General features: G+C 41.0%; 1 protein-coding gene across 1 annotated transcript; it reads left to right on the plus strand.

The window, feature by feature from the left end:
* LOC138593858 (synaptic vesicle membrane protein VAT-1 homolog) lies at nucleotides 1-20764 on the plus strand. The gene is made up of 6 exons (XM_069664940.1): nucleotides 1-574; nucleotides 8671-8878; nucleotides 10999-11169; nucleotides 11329-11418; nucleotides 12763-13001; nucleotides 19537-20764. Exons 1-6 carry the CDS (start codon nucleotides 185-187, stop codon nucleotides 19726-19728), a joined length of 1290 nt encoding a protein of 429 aa, XP_069521041.1. The 5' UTR covers nucleotides 1-184; the 3' UTR covers nucleotides 19729-20764.
* The last annotated feature ends 1800 nt before the right edge of the window (nucleotides 20765-22564 follow it).

A 22564-nucleotide genomic window follows, 5' to 3' on the forward strand; every position in this document is an offset into this window, starting at 1 on the left:
ACAAACCACGCAGCATTAATCTCATTTTTACAAACCATACGCCTGTCTTCATTGAGGACCGCCTGTTTTATGAGAACCTAGCGGAAATTTATTAGTTTATTTCTGAGATTAAAACGCTCACACAGGCTGAACTATTGATCTGGACTGAAAACCTTCCAGGGCGTACATCAACACAAGTGGTATCATGTCTGATGAAGAGGCTCCAACTCAGCAGCAACAACCTGAGCAGGAGGAGAAGCAGTCCAACGAGCCTCCACCGGCTGCTCCGGAGGCACCGCAGGAGTCCGGGGGCAGCCCCGCAGCTGCAGCCGAGGAGAAGCCTTTCCCCTGCCGGGCTCTGGTGCTGACCGGGTACGGGGGCTATGACAGGGTCAAGCTGCAAGTGAGGACGCTGAGCCCACCGCAGCTGAAGGCGGGAGAGGTGCTGGTGCGGGTCAAAGCGTGCGGGCTGAACTTCGCCGAGCTGCTGGGCAGACAGGGGCTGTACGAGCTGCTGCCCGCCCCGCCCGTCACAATGGGGATGGAGGGCTGCGGGGTCATCGAGGCGTGCGGGGAGGATGTGAAGGACAGGAAAGTGAGTACAGGCCTGCTGAGTGCACACACACACACACACACATCTTACCACTGTGCACATGAACCATGTCCAGTTAAAATACTGCTAAGAGGGTCTCTGGTCAAGACTTCCTAAAGCTCAAGATGATGTCTTCAAATCGTTTGTTTTGTCAGACTAACACCCACATATTCAAGATACCAGTGATATAAAACACAAAAAGCAGAAAATTCTCAACTCAGAAATTAATCTTGGCTTTATCTACATTACACACTTGACTGATTATCACAATAATGATCTGTAATTGTTTCAGCTCTATATCTAACAATGCCATCTATTTTAAATTGCATTTTCTTTGTCTAAAATCTGCTGTACAATATGATGCATATGCAGAGTGACAGAGTAGAAGCCCCTGATAAAAAAAAACCCCTCCTACATGCAGTCTCATGCAGTAATGTAATGTGGTCTTTTCATGAGGAAAAACAGTGTTGAAAGAGACAGCGTTTTGATTTACAGAGTGTCCTTGACGTGTTTTTACGTTCCTCTTCCCTGCACAAGAGTGCATTTCCCGCTCATTGATGAGAGCTTTCTAAAGGTCGAAATATACCGAATATGTATATGCTTTGTGTCTGTGCCTGCTTTTAAAGTCATAAATCCAAGATTTGACAGCATTAAGTTTGTTTTTTGTCGTGTAAAAGAGTGGAAACTGACAGGTAGCAACACCATTGCTTGCTGTTAGCTGCAGATCTATATAAAGGCTACAGGTAAATATTCGCTGCAGTCAAATCACATTTTCCTGAGATATACCGCAAAGCGGATCCCAGAGCATCCACAGGCCCAAGCCTCCACCTGCTACGTACGTAGAGTTTATTTATACAGCAACATATTGAGGATGAAAGCAAAGTGACTCACTGCTTCTACCTCCATGACTCCTTGTTAAAGAGACGATTTAAAGCAGATGAGTGTTTTGATGCCGTCATTGTTGGGCTCCAATGGGGTCTCTTACTGCGTACAGTCATGCATATGTAAGATGGAAAAATCTCCAAGTTGAAAGAGTAACAGGACTTTTCAGCTGCGTCATTGGGTTCACAAGAGGTGCATTCATTGTTTTGTTTTGTTTTGTTTTTAATCTAAAGCATCAGATGACCTTCAGGCAGAACTCTGGAAAAAATGCGATGTTGTTTCCCTTATTTTCTTCTATATTTTGGTTCAGGGTCGAAATAAGTTGAACAGTAACCTGCTGTTCTTGCAAATGTTTTCAAGACAAATGAATCATTCTGGGACATTTCCATGGTTAATCATTTTGCTTGCTACTGTAGCTCAGTTTTGTGGTACCTGTCATGTATCTGTTTGGAATTACAGAGGAAAGTATTCACCTAACACTTTTCTAACCATTGTATGAAACATATTCTGTCTGTTTCCCAAGTTGCACCTCCTATTTCCATACAAAGATGTTAGAAAAACTATGTATTTTTATACAAAATAACATAGACAAAGGTGTTATTTCCAGCTAACTTGATTAGCAGAGCAACTTAACTTGTGAAGTAGGCCAAATAAAAACCCTTCTATATAATGTAACAGGAGGAATATTGTTCCTCCAGATTGTTGGAAGAGACTAAAGGGTTTTTGGACAACACTAAGTCTTGTAAGGTGGACAATTTTCTTTTCCTGAGTATTTTCCCAAAAATCAGACACTTAGCTCTAGGGGTGGGTTTGATAAATCAACGACAGACTGGTGCCAAATATCGATATTTTAATTTAAAAGAAGACACAGCGCTCTAAACAGATTTCCCCGTCAATTTGACCCACCGAGTCACTACTTCATGTCTCCTTGCAGTGGCGCTCATGACATGAATTAGGGTAACGTGAACAGAAGTTAATTGGCCGAAGAAGAAGTTGACAGCTAAGAGATGCGCCACCAACTTTCAGATCCAAAGTCCAGACCCACTTTGGCTTTTAGACCAGTGATGGGACAAACGACAATTGATAAAAGCGAGAAAGTGGCTAACGCTAACGTTGTTAGTCAGCCTGCAGCGATGAATGCAGTGTTTAAGGCAAAGCTTCCTTTCTCGTCCCCGAGGGCTGGTGTCATTACTAAGTCCATGGTTGGGTTTATTTGCAAACACTGGAAACAAGAAAAGCTCTAATAAGGCCCCGTGTCCACATTGTGCCTTTTTCTGGCAGAAAAGCACTAGCTGGGCGCTGGGTTTTGTTTCTATGACAACAGTAAGTTTAACTTACTACAGAGCTAACAACAAGCTTACAACGCGTAGGGAGATAAAAGCACAACACTTACCAGCAACATTTAGTTTCCAGCCAATCTGCTCCCACAAACAGGCTTTTCGGACTCTTTTGTGATACTGTTTGTTTGTCATATCGTACAGCTCCAGGTAGACAGAAACGGCCAAAACAAGTTGCTCCTCCATGTTTGGTGGTAACCAGGGTGACGAGTGGTGTCCCATCTGATTGGTTGCCGGAAAAAAAGCGGCGGGGACGACACCAGCGCCTCTCTGGAAAAAGTTTTTCTGTTGGCGGTCGCATACGCTCTGTCCTCATTGTGAACATTTGAAACAAGATGCCGGCGCTATGTGGACGCAAGAGTCTAAATTATCGCAGAATTGCTGTATCGTGATATTATCGTTATCGTGGGCCACATAGCGTGTATCGTGAGTTACTCTGTGATTCCCACCCCTACTTAGCTCTGTCACTGGGACTTCAGTCAGTTGTTTCAAAGAGGATTTTTCACTATTTGAAGTTGTTGAAACCATTAAGTGATCAGCCAAGTAGTTAGCGGTTTGGTCTAAACAAGACTTTGAAGAGCTCAAAATCTTCCTCAATTGGCTACTTTAAGGACATACTTTTGGGTCTGATTTCTTCCAATCACATTCATCTTTGTAGGCTTTTGTCTGTGTGTAATACTGATGCTCCTCCATGTCCCTGCTCTGTATGGAATTCCTCCCTCCTCCACTTACTACAGTCTTATCCCACCCTGCTCTCATTCCTCTCCCATCTTTGTCTGCATTTTTTGGAGAGCAACACTTCTATTGACAGTGTTTGGTGAGGTTATTGTAGGAATCAGGGTGTGACTACAGAGACACAGTGAGGAACAGATAATAACATAAGGGGAAGCCAGAGTGTTTTCAGAGAGAGGCTGAGCTGCAGCGAGGCTTCTCCAGACGAGAACAGGAGGGTGTGGTTGTTTCTTTAGAAACAGACAGCGCAGATGTGTGATGTAGGATCCCATTACAGCTCGTCTGTTCAGATTCCACTTCCACCATTACCTTCTCACAGATGTTTCCAGAGAAAATGCCTCGACAGTCAGAGATTATGTGTCACAGCTTGATTGATATTTTGGAAGATGGGCGCAGTGCTTTGAAACAGAAACTCCATCTGTTCTGCAAAGAAACTCTTTAATTAAATTAATGTTGTGTGATGACGAGAGGATGTGTAGTGATGTGATCTACTAAATACATTAAACGCTATCTGGACAGTGTGTATTGGGACTTTTATTGTGTTAGAACTAAAGTAATATGAATAATCCATCTACAGCGGTGCAGAGTCACAGACTGCATTAATTCAAGAAGTGAACTCAAGCATGATAATGAGAAACATGATCATTTCCACTTTCTGCTACTTTATATTTAAACTCCACAACTAATCAGACGGAAATATTGTACTTTTATACGACAGCAGGATGGAGTTTCACCTAAACCATTAAAATCTTCTAAAATATAGGATTAAGCTAGCTTGTGAAGAATAACATCACATAGACGGGGACCACGATATACTTTCAGACATGCATGAGAGACTTCTGAAAGTTTTCCTACTTAGTGTAAATTGAGTATCTGTTTGAGGCCAAAATAGGTAAAATTATCCACAACATTTCGCAAATAAACAAACATTAAAAAAAATGTATACAAAATGCCTTTTTTCCGTTGAAATCGGTCATCTCACGACCTCTCAAATTTATTGCAGGGGCCCGAACACAATCTCTGGTAGCCAGAGTGATATATCAGTTAGCTGATATTGGGCCGATATCGGCCGATCACAGATACATCGATATCGGCCAATATGTTTTATAAAATGTGCCGATATTAACTTGTTTTCCAGGACATAATAAATGAACAAATGCTTGTGGTGCTTTAGAAATTGTTTCATCACTTGGTTTGTTCAGCAGAGAGCATGGTTTAACATATTCGCAGCATTGTCTGCAGTGTATGTAGCAGAAGAGCAGACAGTGTTCCACACTAGAAATTTGTTAACAATGTATAATAATGTTAAATATTCTTTACAAAAAAACTTCAGTCCTATCATGATATTATGGTAGGAAAAAAATGCAATTTGGCTCTGTGCCTTTGGAGGACGCTATCCACTTCTCTAATGGGCCCAGGGAGCTTGCTAAACTACACTTCCTCAATCTAGGACGCCTGCCTCCGATGTCATGTCTTGTTCAAAATCGTCAGGTTTTAAATGTAGACTGCAGACCTGAGGAATTTATAGACGATCCACCGGTATATTCTCATCGCATTTCAGATTCTTTTCAGAACCATTGCCTGCAGCGAAACGGTAGTATTTCACTCCAGCGTCTTTCGCTGGGCCGCTCCTTTCAGAGGGAGGGGCGCAGTGCACGCTGGGTGTTATAGGAATGTAGAATGGGCAAAACCACGAGCTATGGCGCCAATTTCAAATATTAATGCTTCTATCGATTACAGAGAACACCAGCTTTGATTGACAGTGGCTTTTTCCAGGGGCGAACTGCTCCTTTAAATAAGTCTGAGTACATTTGCATCATCATATTGGTGCAAAATCAGTGCGCAGTCTATAAAGGAAAGGTCTATTTTCATCCCAGCCCAAAAATACATTATATTTGTCACCATATCTGTCTAACATTGGTATGCATTAGTCTTAAAAATCCTCTATCAGTTAGGCTCTTATATTGAGTACCACTAGATTAAACTACCTTACAGTGTATAGTAGTTAAAGCCAGCTCCACCTCGGCCTCGTTACTTGTAGGACCGGTAAAACAAACACAGCATCTTGCTCTCTCCTTAAAGCCTAGTTTGAAAGGGATAATTAAATTTGTGCATAACACAGGCAGCAAGAGGGGACATGTCTCACACTGTGTTTATATTTCTATGTGTTGATGTAAACTGCAGGGAGAGTGTACTGTCACACTTAGTCGCCTGGCATGAGTGTTTCAATGACTGATTCAATAAGCAGCAGATTTCCACACTGTCTTGTCGGTTACCTCAGTTCATGTCAGTTGTCCAGGAACTGAGCTCAGCCTTTTTCTAAAGCGACTGTCATGCATTTTTTAGAGTTCATGCAGGGTTTCATAACACCAGGAGTTGAGAAATATAATCAACCCCAAAAAGTCTGAGAGGGAAGCAAAGCTTAAAACTACAGTTTTGGAGATATCTCATCACAACAGGCGAGCAAAACATGTTTATGTGTCATTGTCTGTGTGTGTGTGTGTGTGTGTGTGTGATCTGTCTATTGTCATGGGTTTGTGTGCAGCAGGAAGTGGGCGGGTCTCGGCGCTCTCGAGGCTGTTTAAAAAGGAAGCAGTGCAGCATCACAATCAGATCACACTTCTTTCCTGTGCCCTTGGCAAGTTTCACAACTCCGGTGATACTATTATAACAACACGCACTCCAAGCCGGAACATTTCCCATAAGCCCCTTTGTCTCAGGCATTTGGATGTGTGTCAGTCAAGAAAATATTTGTTATATTAATTCATAATGAAAACAATCATTAGTTGTACATGATTTTAGTTGTTCAAATGTCAATTTGAGTCATTTGCTTGCCAGATATCACAAGATGACCACTGTAACAACCATTCCTTTGTAAGGACGTACAGTATGTTTACAGAGCAGAGCGGTGGTGTTATATCTGTCTGGCCCCTGATGTCTTTGTCAACAAAGATACATCAGATGACTTCCTGCCTGCTTGACCTCAATTTGCCATTTGACACTTCTGAGTGCACCATGTGAAATGAAATGAATTTTTCTCGTTACATCTAATGGCCAAGCAGCTAGGTTTGGTGTGATTTGTCCAGGTATAGAGATATCTGAGTCTGACTCCACCCTAATACAATGGAGGTAAAAGGAATTCCCTTTTTTTTTGTTTTCAACCAAAGAATGAGTCTGTGTCAAAACTATTCACAGGGCTCATTTCTTTTGAAATTATAGCTAAATGCTTTTTTTTAAACGGATAAACCCAATTTGGTCTATGTGGAAATATTTACCGTAAAATCCGGAATATAAGTCGCACCAGAATATTAGACGCAGACGTCTGTTTTTGGGGGTATCCCAGAGGGGAAAAAGGAGGGATGCACGATATTGGATTTTTTGCCGATATCCGATATGCCGATATTTAACAACTCATTTAGCCGATTACCGATTCCGATATTTTTTTCCCGCACACCTAATTGCTGAGATCATCAACTCTCTTCTGTATTGGTATTAGCGTACAGTATAATGGTGATACTCTTATCACATTTGTTACAACGGTCGGGGTGACGGGTCTTGAGATGGTTAATCAAGTTTGTAGTGTTGAAAGACTTTGCCTTGGCTCCTCCTCGCATCACCGAAGCTGAGCAGTCATTGCAAATAGCAGTTTTGCTTTCTATTTCAGACACTTTGAAAAACTTCCACACCACGGACATTTTGGCTTCTAGCTCTCTCATGCTGCAGGTAGACACACGTGACGTCATCACGCTGCGCCGCGCAGGTCTTCTTCGCGCCGGGGACATTGCGCCGAGGTCGGGCATTTAGTCAAGTATGCAGCAGCCCATTATTTTATCGGTTAATTATATCGGTGGATATCGGCGTGTTGGCATGTTGAGTTTGCAATCCTGCTAGCTCCAGGTAGCTGGCAGCCTACAGTAACGTTGAATGTTGTGGGTGGCGGCTGCAATGGCGATCATGACGGTGCATGTCCGTGGCGAAGCGTTAGCAACAATCAAGTTCCTTATCCTCGCTAAAACAGCACTGCGGCATAATGTAAATAGGACACGTTGATAGCACAATCGTCTGGGTAAAATACCGTAACACAATAAAATACCTCTCTCTGCATTTTATACTGATATATTTGTTGCACTGGTAAATAGGACGCATCCCACTTTTTAAATGAATAAAAATGTATTTAAAGTGCATCTTATATACCACATCTTATGGTAAACATTATTGGATGGATGCCACTTAATAGTATACACATATTCAAGGGGCTCAGAGGATGAACCCTAATGACTTTTTGGCTCCTCTTACCTTTTGTTACTCACAATTATCAGGTTAAAGGTTTCACTTCCATCCATCCATTATCTATACATTTATCCTGGTCAGAGTCGCGGGGGACTGTGGCCAATCCCAGCTGTCTTTGGGTGAGAGGTACACCCTGGACTGATTGCCAGTCAGTCACAGCGCCGACAAGGTTTTACTTGTACTGTACAAATTTAATACATATTCATGGTTCCCACATGATTACTTGTTCTGATTTAGGAGATTGTCTGACTCTGCCTCTCACCCCATGATGAGGTTGAGTCATGTAGTCAATTTGGTACACTCACAGGTTTTCCCCTCGTGATGAATTTAAATGACTTTGGACACACTTAATGTAGCACCACCATACGCCCAAAATTGCTACATGTCCAATACTCTGGTCTTTATTAAATACCTGCAAAACTAAAGACATGCACATTAGCCTCAGCTGTACTTTGTGTTTAGTGCTGATTAGCAAATGAGAGCATGCTAACACACTAAACTAAGATGTAAATATGGTAAACATTAAACTTGCTAAACATCAGCGTGTTAGCTTTGTCATTGGGAGCATGTTAGCATTTAGCTTAAAGTAACTCTAGATTATTAGCCTAAAAGAGTTGCTAGCATGGCTTGCATACACTGTTTTAATATTTGTTGTCAATAATTTGAAGATTAAAAATGAATTTCCACTTTCACATTTAATTTATGCTAAGCTAACACCATGACTATAATGAACATTAGGAACTAAACATTTCTGCTGCTTTGAACTGTTTCTACATTTCTTCAGTTTAACTGCTAGACTCCAATATGTCCTCAGTAACTTGTTTTTGTCTCCTTCCTCTCTTCCTCTTCCTTCCTCAGCCGGGGGATCGGGTCATCGTGTTGGCTCACTATGGCATGTGGCAGGAAATCGTGGTCGTGTCCGCTGCACGCACCTTCCTCATGCCCGAGCAGATGAGCTTTGAGGAAGGTGCCGCTCTGCCTGTGACCTACCTCACCGCTTACATGATACTGTTTGATCTGGCCAATGTGAGGCCGGGGAAGAGCGTCCTCGTGCACATGGCAGCAGGTAAGAGACACACAGTACATTAGTAGGATATAATGAGTGTTAAAGACAATATTTACCCCAGTTTAGTACGAATAAAATCACTGATTCACAATCTGAAGGTGTCATCTTGGAATTTTCCTATATTTCTGACATTTTATCAACCAAACAATCCAAAACAAAATATATCAACAGCGCTTGGTTCAAATTTCTTTGAGAAATGAATCAAAAATTGTTGTTTTAAACATGATATTTCTCCTTAAACTCAGTTTGGTCTCCACCATGATGAACCAAAGGCTGTATAAAAAGATGGACAACATGACAGCTCCCTAAAAGTGAAGCCAAACCCTCTCTGTCGCCCCCAGCTGACTGGCTGCAGTATAGGCCATAAAGCCCGCCTCCTCCATGTTAACAGATGGGCTATGAGTCAAACTATAAAATCAAATAGACCTTAAATACATTTCATCCAAACATGGTTTCTGTCATTATAGTTAGTTCTTATCATGCTGATTTACGCCCAAGCGTTCTTTTTTCTGACAAGTTTAATTAGTTATTTGATGATGTAAAAAGGATGATTGACAGCTCTGTTGACAAATACGGCTCCTGCAGCCGATCTGTTCTGGATCAGCAGAGTAGAGGAGGAACAGCGAGAGGAGACGTAACAAAAACAATTACTACAGTCATTGAAGTCCATATCTGTGAACGTCTGTTTGAGAACAACACAAAGAAGCTGTTCTGCTGTTAAACATGCCGATGTACGGGATCCTTGCTGTTTTTTCGATAAGTTAAGTGTGTGTGTTTTGGTTAGCGGAAGTGGCTACAGTGGCGCCACCCGCCGATCTCTACTGCACAGACTCTGGCTCCAAATAACGTCACAATCGCAAGGTGGCAGCGCCTATCACAGGGGCTATTCTGGCATCAATTCCGTACAATAAGAGCAGATGGAGACGCATCGTCCACCTATATATACACAGTCATTGTGTTGGACGGTTGGACAGAGTTTCTCCTCCATGATTTAATGTTGAAATATGAAACATCTCTCTGGTCTCCTGTGTGACCTGAGAGTCACACAGCACGATTACTCAGGCCGCTAATCACTTTTGTGAATGCAGACGTGTGTCTGTGCTGGAAACGCATCAGCTGAGAGACACAGATGAAAGACATAGTGTGTGTATGTGTGTGTGTGATGGTCTCATAACAGCTTATTCATAAAATGGCAAACAGGATCATTATCGGGCACGGTTGCTTTGGCAACACCCAACATTTCAAGAAGAGGCTCCAGCAGCGTAACAAGTAATGACATACATTGACTGTGGAGGATCGTGTGCGTCCAGGTGGTCCTGGTAGTGTTACAGTAATCACAGTGTGATCTATAACAGCTCCAGGGACCAAACACACCTATATGCTACATTATGTATCCACTTTGGTTGTGACATTATGCATCATTTCTTGGCACCTAAAATTCACAACAGATAATAGTGGGTTGAAGAATGATTTGTATTGCGTTGGTTCTAGTTAATCATTAAATCTGATATCCAAGATTTAATGTTTAAACATAAGGGCTCCAGCAGCTCAGTATTTGTCCACCCCTCTCCAGTTCTAGAGGTCAGTGTCTGTCGTCTCTCAGCATCAGTCGAGTGCTCCTCTGCATCCCCGCTCTCAAAGGCCATGTTTCAGCGCTGAGTGGGTGGGCGGGCGGGCGGCTGTCAGCTGACCTGTATGACTCAGCCACACGAGGCTGGGGTGAAGAGGAGGGCAGGGAGGATTACTGGTGAGGCTCCACAGCCGGGCAGCCATCATTGTGAGAGATGTCTCACTGTGTTAACAGAATGAGGACTCAGAGGGACGGAATAACAGTCCGCTATAGAAGCTGTTTATTCTCCTGTCTTACAAGGTTAAACCCAACCTCAAAACACATCAACAAACCTCTGAACAGCTGCGTGTAACACCGCTGAATGTAATCCCACCGCTGTTGATGTTTAATCTACCGTACATGTATGACCTTTATACTCCTTCCAATCGTATTCTGAAAGTCTGGCAGTAACGCACTGCACATCCTGTTTCATCTTGTTCAAACACTGTTATGTTTACAGAAATATAACTCTTCCTATGTCTCTTTGTACCTCTGGTATGCACATCTTTAGGTGGTGTTGGTATCGCTGCCACCCAGCTGTGTCAGACCGTGCAGGATGTGACTGTTTTCGGTACAGCATCAGCCTCCAAACACGAGACCATCGCGCAGGGCGGGGTGACTCACCCTATTGACTACCGAACCAAAGACTATGTGGAGGAAATACGCAAGATCAGCCCAAAGGGTGAGAAGACACACAACTTTCCCTGCACACTTTTTACTGTTTAAGCACATGTTTTTATTTTTAATGTTGCAGTGCATTTGTTTCTTGATATAGAGGCATTAAGGCTCTTGTTCTTATTTTTTCTTAACCAATTATTTTCTATTTTCTGTCTCTGTGCAGGAGTGGACATCGTCCTCGACCCACTCGGTGGTTCAGACACCCAGAAGGGCTTCAATTTGTTGAAACCTTTGGGCACGCTTGTAGTATTTGGTAAGACAAGCATTTGTTTTGAACCAATTGTAATGAAAAATGAATTGAATTGAATGGACGCCAACTGGGAATCTACGAAGGAAACATATTTGAAGCGTATTTTTGACACGCGAGTGCCGGGACAGAATCGCTCCAATGTTGTTCAATGCTGCAATCTCCACCAGCCACGTATGCTGCACGGGAGGCGGGCGCAATATGCAAATAATTTTCTGCTGCGTTCCTCTGACGCTACAGTGTCGGTGTAGATTCCCAGTAACAGTGGCGTAATGCACATTTACTATACCTCTACTTAAATACAGATTTGAGGTACACTTGAGCAGAGAGTTGTACATTTTACTTAAAGCTCCTGTGAGGAGTTTTTTGCTGGTTATGAAACAGACTGAAATGAATTCTGATGCCTCTATATGAGCTACAAAAGCAAATAAACCATCAGTGACAAGATTGATCATTTCTATATAGTTATTTTTAATGCCTGAAACTGCTGGCGGGGGGGTAGGTGTCAGACGAAGCGATTAACTGCACGCTGCCTTTGTTTACATTTTCCAGGGCAAAAATTTAAAGTGAGTGATACATACGACTCTTAAAGAAAGCAGGAAAAGATTTATTGTCAAAAATCACCACTTAAACATGTACAGGACAAAATCAGCAGAGATAAGAGGTATGGCTTTGTCCACAGGGGGCGCCAAAATCAACACAAACCAAGAGTTCCTCACAGCAACTTTAACTACAGCTGCAAGTTTACAAAACAATTACATTTAACAATAAGTTACTGTTAAAAAAAATGTGTCGCCATACCAGCTACAACTATGCTTTATGCAGCAGTAATAATATTCCAATAATTTACTGTAATATTTCCTCTAATAGTGCATTTGCAGAGAGTACTTTAAATTCTTTACAATATTACTTTATGCCACCCAAACAAGTATGTAGTGCTAGTGTAATATATAAAAAATGTAGATATCGATCAAACAACCTATTCATCATCAATGAATAGGTTTTTTGTCTTGTCCCACATGTTCTCCTGTTAATCATTAAATCCAGTCAGCTGAGAAAGCAGAGGTCCTCGTGGAGGTCAGGCTTAAGCTGTGTCCCACTTTCATACTACAGACTAATCTGAACCAGTTTTTTTCTATGAAGTCGGATCCTACAAAAGTGACACTATACAGAGAAATGTGTGATCTCTTTAAAAGTAAAACAGAAATTAAATATGATTGATTCTCACATCCCTTACACAAATTTAAAAGAATATTTTCTACAGTGTGGGAATACATAAAAAATCCTGTACAAAAAGTTTTCTAAAGTTAAATGTTGTGAAATTCTTCTTTCTGTTGTTTGTCATATTAGGTGCTGCAAACTGTGTGACGGGCCAGAAGAAGAACCTGCTGGCCATGGCAAAGACCTGGTACAACCAGCTCTCTCTCTCCACGCTGAAACTGATGCAGGCCAACAAGGCGGTGTGCGGCTTCCACCTGGGCCACATCCCTGATGAGGAGCTCATCAGCAGGACGATGCTCAAGCTGCTGGAGCTGTACGAGCAGGGGAAGATCAAACCCCGCATCGACTCCTGCTACCACTTTGAGGAGGTGAGTTTGATCAAGTTTTAAGGATATAATGTCAAAAAGGTACTTTTAGCTCTACTGCTCTTTACTTTTCTTATCCTTTGAATTTAAAACTGCTGTTGATTTGCAGCACACAACTCTTTATTGCTTAGAGCTATAAGAATAGATTGCTACCACTCTTGTTTTATAGAGAATAGGAAACACGCTGATTTATATTACATGTGACTTAACGAAATCCCCTTTGCACCTTGCGCCTGTCTTTGCCCCCAGATATGCTTTACCAACGTAAGGGGGTTTGTACATGCCCTAAAAGCACCATGGATTAGACCATGCGCTATGGATTATAAATAGGGCCCCTCGAGCCTCTGCTAGTTGCCTGGAATATTCCAGCATATAGCCACTGAAAAATCCACAACTTGTTGCTTCAATAATTCACTTGTTGTCGAATTAAACAAATGGTAAAATAATGTGTGAATTTGTGAGCTCTATTGTGCTTGCAGGCAAGTTTTGTCACCTTTAGAAAGAGCCAGGCTAACTGTTTACCCCCTTTTTTCCATCTTTATGCTAGGCTAAGCTAAGGTTGCCAGCTGCTTGTTATAGCTTCCTTCATCTTTAGTAAAAACCTTTAAGGAACCTTAAGGGAAAACTCCATAAAGGTTCTCTAAAGGTAAATGTTTTCAGAGAACCTTCAGGAAGCAATTCATTTAACTCTCAGTTAGGTAAAGTACCTGTGTAGAAAGGAGATTTTTACTCAAACAGTTCAGGTCAAGCTTGCAGTCTTGCAACTTTCCTGTGTTTTGATAACCAATACGTTAACTTTAGATGATAATGCTGTAACTGTGTTTCTCTCTTGTGTATCTGGTTGTTATTACCTGCAAATATAGGCCACAGGCCTTAACATATAAGAAATTACTTAATGCATGACTATATAATCCATTCAGAACACCAGAGGCAGTTCTTTCTTTGACAGGCGTACTGGAAAGACTGGAGTGCAAAGCAACAAAAAAAAAGTCCTGGCTGTGAGTGTGAAAGCAGGAAACAAACAATAGCTAGGGCAGGAAATAATAGGAAGCACAGATGACTAATGGCAGAGGTACATTGAGTGCAGTGTTTTCACTCTTCTTCATTCTCAGTTTGACTTAGCTTACAATCCAAACATATTCTCGGCGTACTGTATTTGATAGGTTTGATTTATTTGAGGATCTGCAAGACACATTACATCCACAGCATTATGCATATTTCCAACATGACACTGAAGTGTTTACAGAGCAGCTCCAGTCATGTTTTAAGACATGAAATGCTCGGCTTGAAATAATAAACTGTATATGATGAGTTTTTTTTTCTGCAAAATATGTAATTACCTTGTAAAAATCCACAAGAGGCATATCCTCCTTCTCCCTCATTTAAAATTCATGAATCTGCATTGTCCCCACCCACTATGTACTACGTTTCTCCTTTACAGCTGAAAACAAAACACTTCTCTGTCATCATTTGGTGGCAACTTGTTGAAACTTAGCTAGCTTGAAATGTAGTAATTAGTAGTAAGGTTAACATTAGATATAGACCATTAGGTCCATTATGCTCCATGAGCCGCTATTGCAATGTTGTGACTCTGTCTGTCTCTATGGCTCAGTCAGTCACATACAGACCCATGTGTAGAGCTGACCCTGGCAGTCAGCCAAAAAGTACATTATATCCTCAAAGTCCCCGCCCATTATGCAAATGTCCAACTGCCCCTTCCGTCTCGAAAACAAAACACCTCTCTGCCATCGTTTAGTGGCAACTCGTTAGCTAGCTTCAAATGTAGTAATTAGTAGTAGTAACATTAGTAGTCAGTAGTGAGTTTGCAAAAAACTATGACAGTTTAGGCTGGCTCGCGCATTGCCGAAGAGGTTGTCATAGGTTGCACATAATGATATGCATAGCGTCACCCCGTCCATTAACGGGATTGGCTCCTTAGGTTTGTGACGTCTTAAACTTGCCAATCTGAAAACGTGTTGTTCAGCCTGTCCTTGGTACACTGCAGTTTAAAAGCAGACAGGCCCAGCCATGGAGATGACTGCTTATGTTGTCCCTTATATCTTGCAGCACATGAAAAACACCACATGGAGATGTTTAAACACAAATACTCCTCAAACTAACTTCTAGTTTGTAATACTTTGTTGTAAGGGCTTTCATTGTGGGCCTATAGTTTAATCGCCACTGAATTAACTTGAGTTAACTTTAATTAATTATCCCAGGTACCTGCATTACCTGTATGTCATGTATGGAGACTCCATTAAAAGGGCGAATGCACGCGATGTACGTATCCGCCTGAGCCTGCAAAGCCATCGGCCACTGTCGGAGCCCAGATCCGCCGATGATTATAGTTTTTAATAAGTTCTATCGGGGCCAATTAATCGACCTCTAGTTAAAACTACATCTGTTGAGGAAGATCGTGTGATATGATCAAAACAGCTCCAAACAGGGATTAAGGCACCCTGATTATGATTGTGCTAAAGTAATACTTTGTTTGTAATGTAGTCGCCATATTAATAATGATTTAAATTGAATGACTTGAATACACATTGTATTTATATTCGTCATTAATCTTAGAACATACATGTTTGTACATGATTGGTATCCAATAGCAACAATTTAGAATGTAACAGAATAGAATTGGAACCATTTAGATCAAAGTCGCCTTTGATGTGGATTCTATTGGATTGTTCAGAGTTTGTAAACACTAGACACCAGTAGAGTAGATTTCTTCATTTACGCCTTTGAGATCAAAGTCGCCTTTGATGTGGATTCTATTGGATTGTTCAGAGTTTATAAATACTAGACACCAGTAGAGTAGATTTCTTCATTTCCAGTCCCAAGTTCAGACACATACTGCACTAAGACAATGGAAGCTAAACAAACCACAAGAAAACAAAGAAGGCAACGGAGAAAAAACAACATGGAGCGTAACTCCATGGAAGTTGACCCTCCTTATAACTTCTACCTCAGCTCCATGGAGGCACAAATCAGGGGCATGTTGGAGGACAGCGAGGCCCGGCTCACTGAGAGCAGAACCGAAGGAAGGGTCCTGTTGGAGATACGTGAGGAGTCCCTCGCGAATGTTCTGTATCGCCTCCAAGAACAGAAAGAGGACATCCGCGAGAAAGATTCCCAGGGCAGGAAGCTGAAGAGAGCCCAGGCTGATCTGGAACTGCAGATTTCCTCCACCAACGACCTCCATGTCCAACTGGAGAGGACAGTTGCAGAAAACCAAGCCCTTCGCAATGAGCTGGAGGCCATGAAGAAGCTGCAGACAGAGGAAAAAAAGGACACAGAGATGGTGGCTCATTGCCTTCAGGTGGAGCTGCTTGAGAAAGTGGCAGCAGAGACTGAGGCTTTGACCAAAGTAGAGCAGTTGGAGGCCGAGCTCGTCGTTGAGAGGGATCGAGCAGATAATCTCCAGAAGGTACTGTGTGAGATGCAGGCAGAAGATCTCCACTTTCAGCAGGAGAGAAGCTCCCTGTTGGAGGAGATGGAGGTCTCCAAAGCCTCCTGCCTCGCTCAGCTGGAAGAGCAGAGACGTGAGCACAGTGAAGCCACGGCTGCTCTGAAGCTGTCCGGGCAGAAGCTGGAGACTCAACGCATCCAGTGGGAGGAGGAAAAGACGTCCCTCCTGCAGGCTGCAGATCACCTCCAACAGACTCTGCAGGAGAAGGAGAAGGAGAGGGAGGAGGCGCTGAGCGACATGAGGGCTCAGCTTGAAGATCTCCAGAGCCAGATGGAGAAAAAGCAGAAGAAGAAGAAGAAGTGGTTCAGGAGACTCTTCTGCTGCTGATCCCTCCACGCTCAGCGCACGCACGCACACACACACACACACGCACACACACACGCACACACACAGCCTCATGTATACTTGTGAGGATCAGCCAGTCTTGACCCTTAAATGGCTCTCTGAAGAGGGCTGTTTGAGGGTTAAGCACTGAGATTTTGCACCTGGAAAGAGAAGCCAGTAGTCTTCACTTTTCAGGTGTGGAAGTTAAACTGGTCCTCACAAATATACACGAGCCACACACACACACACACACACGCTACACACACACACACACACAGCCTCGTGTATACTTGTGAGGATCAGCCAGTCTTAACCCCTAAATGGCTCTCTGAAGAGGGCTGTTTGAGGGTTAAGCGCTGAGATTTTACACCTGGAAAGAGAAGCCAGTAGTCTTCACTTTTCAGGTGTGGAAGTTAAACTGGTCCTCACAAATATACACATACCACACACACACACACACACATTATTTAAAATAATAATAAATTATTGCAAATAAAAATGCAAATCAAGTCTGTCCGTCAGTTGTGTGATTAAAGTTGCGTTGCAGTGATATTGAATACTTTGTGTGGATAAATCAGGCACTGATGAGTTTTAATTTACACCTTACAGGTTTACAGTTTATTATTTTTACTTTCTTTACTTTTTACTACTTTAACTTCATTCATTGTTAGCTATAGGTAATTAAAAAACATTGTCTATGAGTTCAGTTACTTGTTACAGACAAACTTATTTCATAGTTTTGTTTAAATATCTGTTTAAGGCCCAAAGAGATCGAATTATTAGAAAAAGGAAAGACGAAAAAAGTCCAACAATGAGTTTCTGTGTGACAGAACTGATACTTGACAAGACTAGGACAAAACCTAGTATGTGGCTGACCGCATCAGGTCAATGTGTGCTTTTGTGGGCAATGTGTTAAAAGGACTGTCTTTCTGAGGCTGATGACAACGTGTTTGAAAGCAGGTGCGCACTCACATAGGTGAGGACAGCAGACGAGCAGCGGAGGAGCAGACCCCACCTACTCCCCGAACAAAGTATCAAGAGCCGTATAGGCAGAGAGCCGCATCAGTGGAGGTCCAAAGTGCACCATGATCCGCGACTCTCTCTGTCTCTATAGCTCTGAAAGTACCGTCCCTCCCTCAGTCAGTCAGTCAGTCACATACAGACCCATGTGTTGCACCGACCCCAGCGGTCAGCCAAAAAGTACATTATATCCTCATAGTCCCCGCCCATTATGCAAATGTCCAACCACCCCCTCCGTCGTGAAAACAAAACACGTCTCTGCCATCGTTTAGTGGCAACTTGTTGAAACTTAAAAAGGACTGCTTATGTTGTCCCTGATATGTCTTGTAGTTTACAAGGTTGAACACTTGATTTTCACTGGAGAGGGGCTTTAAAAGCAAGACAGTAAAAGAATAAACAGTTTAAAAACAAAAATTACATCAGTACTAACTAACATAAAAATTAACATCCATTAAATAATAAAGGAATAAAGAAAAATGACATTTTTCTAATTGATGAATTGTTATCTAATTGATGACAATGAATGGATTTAATGTCAGAGATGTCACTCTTAGCGATAAACCCACATGAAATGATCATCTGACATCTGAGAAGCCAGTAGTCTTCACTTTTCAGATGTAGAAGTTAAACTGGTCCTCACAAATATACACACACTACACACACACGCACATTATTTAAAATAATAATAATAAATAAATGCAAATAAAAATGCAAATCAAGTCTGTCCATCAGTTGTGTGATTAAAGTTGCATTGCAGTGATATTAAATACTTGTTACAGACAAACTTATTTCTTAGTTTTTTATAAATATCTGTTTAAGGCCCAAAGAGATCGAACTATTAGGAAAAGGAAAGACAAGAGAAAAGTCCAAAAATTTGTTTCTGTGTGACAGAACTGATACTTGTCCCTGATATGTCTTGTAGTTTACAAGGTTAAACACTTGATTTTCACTGGAGAGGGGCTTTAAAAGCAAGACAGTTAAAGAATAAACAGTTTAAAAACAAAAATTACATCAGTAAAAACTAACATAAAAATTAACATCCATTAAATAATAAAGGAATAAAGTAAAATGACATTTATCTAATTGATGGATTGTTATCTAATTGATAACAATGAATGGATTTAATGTCAGAGATGTCACTCGTAGCGATAAACCCACAGGAAATGTTCATTTTAGCGTCTTTCAGCTAGCTGTTTTGGTTAAAGCCCTCGACTTTCCTGTTTTTGGTTCATTTTTGACAGCAGACTTATCAGGCCAGTGTTTCGGGCTAACAAAGCTTGGATAAACCACTCTGCAAAACCTGCCCAGCAGCAAACCGCAGATATTACGATCTAGCAGTTAGCTTGTTAGCGTAATGAAGCATTTAGCCGCTAAAGAGCAAGATATTTCCCTCATTATTAAGTTTGAGACCAAACAGCTCTAAAGAAGAGTGAATATTAGATGGATATGTATCAAATGGACACCCAATGGATTACCCAAGATGCATGCTAATGTTGCTTTTTGTATGTTCAATTTGTGAAGGAGCAACCGTTAGCTAAATTGCTATACTGACTTTTATAAATTGAATGTCACTGAAAAACTAGCACTGTAGCTACTGTCCTTTTCAGGGTATTACTGACTCACTTCAACAAAGATTTTTAAGGGGTTTCAATACCAGAGACTCTCTCATTAAGTCCTGGGAAAAAAATCTCTCATCCATCGTTCTGCCTCTGTGTCTTTTCTCAGGTGACTGATGCCATGAAGCGCATGCATGAACGCCAAAACATCGGGAAAGTCATCCTCCTTCCAGAAGCTAGGAAGGAGGAAGAGAAGCCTAAGTCCAACCCTGAGCCGGTAGAAAACGTGGAAGAAATTAAGGCTGCCGCCAGCGAGCAGACAGAAGAGGCACCAGAGGAAGTAAAAGCAGAGATAGATTGAGTAAGAGTTTATTTGAATGATATTTTCAAGCTCTTCCTCTATGAGTTTCTGGTTATTCAAATACCAAAAAAGGAAAGATAAGAAGAGAAAAGCAAGACGCCATTAATTCTTTGACTTTGTCAGTATTTTCAAATGTTTATGAAGATTTTGTTGTGCAATATGTCTGAAGTGGAGTGTCTATGTCAGGATTGTTTGTGTTTTGAATATAGATAAGGTTTTCTGATTATGGATGGTTAGAAAATGACAAAGTGAAGAGGCTTCAAAGTTTCAGGGTCCAACAGCTAAATACATTTTATTATATCTAAATGTAAACCAGGGCTGGTATGTATGAAACCTCTTAGAAATTATCTTATACTTTGACTTATAAATACAAAAAAAAGTAAAAAGTAGGACTGAGAAGGTTTATATAAAAAAAATCATACTTACCCATAATGCATTGTAGCTTATGTAACGTGCTACATTTTATTCTACCGTGCATGAAGAAAGTTAATTTGAGAAATTTCCTTGACAGCTATTTTGATATTATAAAAATCCAAGTTAAAGAAGAATTTGCAGAATCAGTTGTTTTCCTTCCATCTGTGCTCAAATGTCAGCGGGAGGCAAGTATTTGCCAATATTCATTTTGCTCTTAAGATACAGTGCCTACACTTCATGTTTTTTATATCAGAGGTTGATATCAAAGTTACGATGCCGTATTAGGGCAACATTAAAGGGAAAAAAACTGAGATTATGAGGGAAAAAAGTTGTAATTTTACAAGAATAAAGACGTTATTTTAGGCAGAAGAGGAGCCAGCTGCCTGCGCTAAAATGACTAAAATCACAAGTTATTGTCCCGAATCCCCCCCCCCCACGTGGATTAATAAGGTATTTCTGATTCTGATTTTCAAATAAAATCATTTTTCAGAGTTCTTATACTTGTGACAAAGTGGTGCTGATGTGCCAAAAGATGTAGTTCATATTTGTGAAACGTATATTTCCCTTCATGATAACATACAGAATAACAATAGCCTAAAGTCTTTTTTGTCATAATTTTACAACTTTATAATCGTAATATTCCGTCTTTTTTCTCGCATTACGACTTAATTATCGTAATATTACGACCTTTTTCTCAAAATATTACAACTTTTTCTGGTATTACCACTTTATTATCATATTATTACGATGAACTGATGAAATTCACATATTCTTACATTTCAAAATAAAAGCATGCATTTAAATAAAGAAAACACCCCGAGTTGCTTAATACATTCCAGCCCTGTGGTTCTGCTGTGTTCCATAAAATACATCAGAAAATGATTTTTTGCTCTCTAACCTATAAGACTTTTCCCCAAACTTTGTGTGTCTTTAATTCTGCATCATATTTAAATCAGGCCTTGACTGTAATCAGAACACATTACTGAGCTTTAGTTTTTAACTTTAGTCACATGAACCCACCCACCCTGTTTTATCAGTCAGTATTAGAGTAAGACTTATCAGGAATAGTAGTAGTGACCATTTGTCTGGCTTAATTCATTGTGCTGCACTACTTAAATTGAAGTGTAATTTTGAGACCAATGTTTTCGTATCCGCTCCTCTTTGGTGAATGTGTCAGACGTTAACCTCTCCTTGGAGGCTTAGGTCAGTATTGTATTCCAGTTAAATTGTTATTTGTAGTATTTTTCTCACATATTTGTGCCAAATCTAAAGCCAATTCTCACCACTGCCGTCAAGCCAACTGTGAATAACAATTAGCGGGACTTCCCGGCCTTGGCAAACCCTCGTGGGGTTTCTCTCCAAACAATGTCATGCTGAACCTTAGATAGAACAGTTTGGCAGGCTTTTTTTGATATGTCCTGTCATTAAGCTGCTTTCTTAATTGCCTTTTCACAATCAGAGTATTTAAATTCAAGGTTACAGAACAACATTATGTGTAACTCAATGATTCCTCTTATATAGTCTGAAAATTCTGAAGAAAAACTGCTTTGCTTTGATGCACTTTGTATTTCTGTGCTCAGTATATTTTCATTTTTAAGCTTTACAGTGAAGTGATGACATTTTTTTGTTTTCTTTGAATGTACAGCCTTAAAAATTGGACTTAGTGCTTAAATGTTTTGTCCAGCTGTGGGTGTAATTCAATGCTGTGACGCAGACGACGCTCCAGAAGCACAACAGAGAGAGTTTTCCCCTCCGTCCACACCACAGCGGCTCTTCGCATTCCTCTCCCCTCCCTCTCACTCCTGCTTTTTGTCCCTCTCTCTAAGCTCTCCTCCTCTCCCGCATGAAATGTTTTCATTATCCTAAAAGCATTTGTAACAAAGTTCCACAGATAATGCTTTATGTTATTTACATTTGGGATGTTTTTTCTCCTTTTGGCCATTTGGATAAGTATTGTTAAGTTTGGCCAGGTTTCCACCTCCTGGTATGAAGTAACATCTGAGGTGGATTTGAAGTGGGGACTGGATTCAGACAATTTAACTACTAAACCAAAAGGTAGACGAGTTTAACTAAGGAGCACATTGAGCTTAAATATTTGACTTTAAACATAAAACATGTTGACAAAACTACATTTTACTTTCATGCCAAAAAAATAGCCTTTAAACATTTAAGGAAAGTGTCATGTTTCCCATAATTATTGAACAAAACACTGTGCCTGAGCTGATGCAGTATTGAGTCATGCAGCGAGGGACATCTAGTGGTCAGTGAAAAAATGTGCCTTTTAAATTAGTTATTAAAACACTCCACAATGTTGCCTATATAAAAACATGTACTGTAGCCGACTTTTTCTACTGTAAAACATCGTGAAATGAGCCACACAAAGCTCCTTATGCGACTCATCCTCCTTGGTTCTACAAATATC

The sequence above is a fragment of the Semicossyphus pulcher genome, unplaced genomic scaffold (assembly GCF_022749685.1).
Source record: "Semicossyphus pulcher isolate SPU_LCO1_2020_fin unplaced genomic scaffold, fSemPul1.0.p SCAF_16, whole genome shotgun sequence".
NCBI lineage: Eukaryota > Metazoa > Chordata > Actinopteri > Labriformes > Labridae > Semicossyphus > Semicossyphus pulcher.

Excerpts from the sequence above, each read along its gene's own strand:
- LOC138593858 (XM_069664940.1), top strand. The coding sequence starts at position 185 with ATGTCTGATGAAGAGGCTCCAACTCAGCAGCAACAACCTGAGCAGGAG. Across the intron at positions 575-8,670 it reads AGGATGTGAAGGACAGGAAA|CCGGGGGATCGGGTCATCGT; the intron begins GTGAGTACAGGC and ends TTCCTTCCTCAG. Across the intron at positions 11,170-11,328 it reads ACGCAAGATCAGCCCAAAGG|GAGTGGACATCGTCCTCGAC; the intron begins GTGAGAAGACAC and ends GTCTCTGTGCAG.